The sequence below is a fragment of the Cervus elaphus genome, chromosome 9 (genome assembly GCF_910594005.1).
Source record: "Cervus elaphus chromosome 9, mCerEla1.1, whole genome shotgun sequence".
In the NCBI taxonomy this organism is placed as follows: domain Eukaryota; kingdom Metazoa; phylum Chordata; class Mammalia; order Artiodactyla; family Cervidae; genus Cervus; species Cervus elaphus.
In genome coordinates, this window is record NC_057823.1 from 36,675,665 (window position 1) to 36,680,639 (window position 4,975).

The 4,975-nt window shown below is 44.1% G+C and overlaps 1 protein-coding gene across 1 annotated transcript; it reads left to right on the top strand.

Moving 5' to 3' along the window:
- The first annotated feature begins 295 nt into the window (after window positions 1-295).
- On the top strand, window positions 296-891 carry LOC122699877 (40S ribosomal protein S11-like). Its single transcript, XM_043912308.1, has one exon. The coding sequence runs from the start codon at window positions 322-324 to the stop codon at window positions 796-798; it is 477 nt and encodes a 158-aa protein (XP_043768243.1). The 5' UTR covers window positions 296-321; the 3' UTR covers window positions 799-891.
- Window positions 892-4,975: the final 4,084 nt, after the last annotated feature.

Below are 4,975 nucleotides of genomic sequence, written 5' to 3' on the forward strand. Positions count from 1 at the left end.
TTGAAAGAGTCACTCTGTATAGTACATTAAAAATGCTAATAATGTTTGCTTATCAATTCTATGACAAACACTGCTTTGTGTTTGTATATATACTGTTGCTGCATCGTTTTTCAGAAATGTTACCATTGGAGTTAATTCATACTGCATTAAAGCTAAGTGGTATCCATGTTCTCTTTTAAAACAAAGTGCCAACCTGGGACAAAGTCATTTGTATCAAATTCTTGGTTAGGCTCTCTCTTCTCCTTACAGTACCTTGACCTCTCTAAAGTTTGCCAGATGTAAAATCAAAACTATACTTCCTTTTTTCAGGCAGCCGGGAAGATGGCGGACATTCAGACAGAACGTGCGTACCAAAAGCAACCGACCATCTTTCAAAATAAGAAGAGGGTCCTGCTTGGAGAAACTGGCAAAGAAAAGCTCCCTCGATACTACAAGAACATTGGTCTGGGCTTTAAGACTCCAAAGGAGGCCATCGAGGGCACCTACATTGACAAGAAATGCCCTTTTACTGGTAACGTCTCCATTCGAGGGCGGATCCTGCCTGGCGTGGTGACCAAAATGAAGATGCAGAGGACCATCGTCATCCGCCGAGACTACCTTCACTACATCCGAAAGTACAACCGCTTCGAGAAGCGCCACAAGAACATGTCCGTGCACCTCTCTCCCTGCTTCAGGGACGTCCAGATCGGTGACATCGTCACGGTGGGCGAGTGCCGGCCCCTGAGCAAGACTGTGCGCTTCAACGTCCTCAAGGTCACCAAGGCTGCCGGCACCAAGAAGCAGTTCCAGAAGTTCTGAGACTGGACCTCTGCCCGCTGCCCCAAACACAATAAAGATATTTTCCCCGTCAAAAAAAAAAAAAAAAAAAAAAAAAAAAAAAAAAATCAAAACTATGATAACTTGGTCTTCCCTGGTGGCTCAGTGATAAAGAATCTGCCTGTCAATTCAGGAGACATTGGTTTGGTCCCTGATAGAGGAAGATCCCAAATGCCATGGAGCAACTAGGCCTGTGTGCCAAAACAATTGAGCCTGTGCTCTAGAGCTCACGGGCTACAACTCTTGAAGCCCACGTTCCCTAGAGTCTGTGCTCTGCAACAAGAGAAGCTACTACTGTGAGAGGCCTGTGCACTGCCAGTAATAAGTAGCCCCCACTTGCTGTAACTAGAGGAAAGCTTGTGCAGCAAAGAAGACCCAGCACAGCTAAAAATAAAAAAATAAACAAAAATTTAAAAATTATAACTTTTCGCTGATAGTTTGGCCAATGTTGGAGTAATGTCACAATGGCATTTGAAATATGGGATTCTAAACTATTGACAAAACACAACTGTGTTGTTTGTGATGCTTCAAGTGTTGGAACAAATTATGTAAAGTGGTAGGGATCAAAATATAACATCTTTGTTGGTTGAAATCAAAATACTTCATCCTTGAAAAATCCAGAAAACAGTCAAGATGAAATACATTTCTGTAGGCTAAGATCTTAAATTTACCAACAAGAGGAAAAAGAAGGCACCTACAAGTCAGTACATGCACACTTTTTTCTCCTTCTCAGACATAGAGTGTAATCACTTATCCTTCTTTATGCTCTTGTCATCAGCTTCAGGGCCATCCACCCATCTCCTGCACACATATCAACCCCCTACTCCTCCTTTTCAGGTGCTTTGCCTCGTTGTGTGTCTTGACTTTTTACACAGCTCCTGAGTGATCCAGCTGCCTGAAGTCTTATTCTCTCCATGTCCTCTTACCATCGAACTGAAACTCAAAGCCTATATGTCATTTTCTTTTCTGAAACTTACCCAAAAGGATGACATTCCTTTACCTTTGCATGTGCTCTCAGACCCTCTATAATCAGTCTCCCGTGCTCCTCCCCTCCATTCCCACCTCCAGGCACTCCCAGCATTGCTTTTAATACTTTAGTAATCTGGAACTATGTGTAGGATTCAGAAATGTCATGCTGTGTCACACTTCAGGCCTTTGATCATGATTTCCCATCTGCCTGTAGTAATCTACCCCAGTGGTTTTCAGTCAGAGGCAGTTTTGCTCTGCTGGGAGATAGTTGGCAACATCTGGAGACATTTTTGGTTGTCATCACTTGGGGAGGGATTCTTCTGTCATCTAGTGGGAAGTGATGAGGGATGTATACAAGCCTCCCACAATGAAGAATTATCTGGCCTCAATGTCAGTAGTGCCAGGGTTGAGAAGCCTTGCTTTTCCTCTACATTTCCAGCAGGATAAATTGGACATTCTCTCCACTAGAAAATTGTCCTTGATCCTTCCTCTCAGAGTCTCAGCAAAGCCCCTCCACTGTGTTATGAAATTGTTCTTTGTGTATTCCTGCAATGTCACTGCACAGATCATATATTACTGTGTTTTTATTTCATTTTTAATAAAGCTAATACAGTTGCAACAAACAAACTCCAGGTCTTCCCAGAATGATGGCTAAATCTCACTTTCTTGATTCAGAACAAAGCTGATAGGTGGCTCAGCCACCTCCCCTCAGTGTTAAGATAGAAACAAATTCAGAAACCAGCTCAGCAGCACCCACCCTCCCTTCACACAGCCAAAAGAAGGAGAAGACAGGTTACCTCCCAACTCACATTTCTGTGGAGGACATGCTTCTTTTCCAAAGGTCAAATGGAAGTACCAAAAGAATTCCTGTTTGCCTTTTTCTTTTAAAGAAAGCCAATAAGGAGGGCATGGCAACCCACTCCAGTATTCTTGCCTGGAGAATCCCGTGGAAGAGGAGCCTGGTGGACAACAGTTCATGGGGCCACAAAGAGTTGGACAAGACGGAAGCGATTTAGCATGCATGCATGCACGAAACCTATGAAAAGAGTGACTGCCCTTCTTATTCCTTTTCTGGATGTCTGCTTTGGCAGAGAATTAGGGACAATGAGGTGGGGGGTGAGCTTTTACCGGGGGAACGTGTTGGAGCCACCGTCTGTCCACACCATACTCCTGGAGAGCATATACAATGAGCAGAACAGTAGCTACCACCACCATCAGGCAGCACCGCGACCTGGCCCAGTCAGGGAGGTATTCGTGTTCTCTTCCTCCTATCTCAGCCCTACTCTCACAGGGAAAGAAGCAGCAGTGGGTGGAAGAAGGGGAGAGGAGAGATGGAAAGTCAGGCCATCCAGCTCTCCTGTCCACTTCAGGTCAGTCAAGCCAGAGCTGTGACCTGTGCTTGGTGTTGGGGTGGGAAAGAGAGACAAAATTAGAATCAATGTAACACTGAAATTTTAAATAAGTCAAACTGAGTCTTGGGAAATGAAAGGACACCGTTTTTGTAAGTCAGAATGTTGGAAACCTTACAGAATTGGGTCAAAATGATATTAAAAATGAAGGCATTACTTATTTAAGACATTCAGGAATAGTTACTGGCAAAAAGAAAATCAGGTTTACATCCTCATGAGTTGACATTCCTCAATAAGCTATATATATCCATGATAAAAATGTCAAACAGTACAGAAAGAGATAATGATTATGTAATAATGACATAATTTATTTTTCAACACAACATTAAAGGTCCTTCATTCTTCTGAAAGGGCATTTTTCACTACAAATGTGTGTCATGAAGTTTGGAATTTCTTGGGTGCTTTCTGCATGGTGGGAGACACTGTCATTTCAGAAAGCCTCTTGCAAGCCTGGGGTGTGAGGTGACCAAGAAGTCGGCACCAATGCCATTGTGCATTTGTGCTCAGAAGGGAAGGAACACAGCCACCTTGCCTATCTCAGCCCTTGTCCCATCAGTCTCCACCAGCCCCATGTGGCCCACTCTAATGTCAGTATACGAGCTCTTTTTTGAAGGGTTGAATATTCTAAGACTTTATAGAGGTATAATTTCTACTGAACTCAGAAGTTGCCATGTACTCCCCAAAGGAAGGAATTTCAAACTTATGACCTGTGTACCTGTGTGCACCTCTAACTGGCTCCATAGTCCACTGCACATGTGTGTGCACACAGAAAGATGAACACAAACATGCATGCATGTTCTTAAGCAACCCCATTTTCTGGTCTCTGAGGACAGCTTTACTCCTCTCCCAGGTGGATTTCTCTTTGTTCCTCTTGGCTTCTTACAACGTGAAAAATGTCTCACTGTTTTCTCTTGAGCTTTGCTCTTCTCTGCACTTCACACAGGCTCTTGAGGAAAGGAAAAGGGGCTGTGTCCTCCCATCTCTGTAGGACTAGTGTAAAAGGCTAATATGGGAACTTTGGTTGAAAAAAATTTTTAAGAATTTAAAAATGGTGATGACAAAGCACTAAGCCAAACACAGGGGCCCTCTCCCAAGCACGGGGCCCCCTGGGACTGGGCCCCGCCCGCTGTGAGGGCAGGAGCCCAGCGGCTGCCTTTACTGGGTCACCCTCTGAAGGGGAGCTCACCTTTCAAAACCATGAATTCATTTTCCTCAGGGACAACATAGTTGTGTATACCTCCTGGAAAGAGATTTCCCAGCTGTCCTGACCTCTGCTTTGCCATCCAGGAAAAATATGTGACCCAAGATGGTGCTGCAGTGCATTTGCTGGGGCCTGAGAACAACCCAGAGGGAAGGGCCCACACACTGGTTTCCCTGCCCCTCTTTTGGTCAAAGAAGGTGGTGTTACCAGTTGGTTTCTCCTGATCGATTCTTCCTCTGAAGAAAAGGGAAAGAGGGAGTGTCTATTCCTTCTTTTTTTGTGGTGAAATATGGGCTTCCCTGATGGCTCATCAGGCTGTCTGTCTGTCATATCTAGTCCCTTAAATCTATTTCTCACTTCCACTGTATAGTCATAAGGGATTTGATTTAGGTCATACCTTAATGGTCTAGTGGTTATCCTTACTCTCTTCAGTTTAAGTCTGAATTTGGCAATAAGGAGTTCATGATCTGAGCCATAGTAAGCTCCCGGCCTTGTTTTTGCTGACTGTATAGAGCTTCTCTATCTTTGGCTGCAAAGAATATAATCAATCTGATTTCGGTGTTGACCATCTGGTGATGTC

Excerpts from the sequence above, each read along its gene's own strand:
- LOC122699877 (XM_043912308.1), top strand. The coding sequence starts at position 322 with ATGGCGGACATTCAGACAGAACGTGCGTACCAAAAGCAACCGACCATC.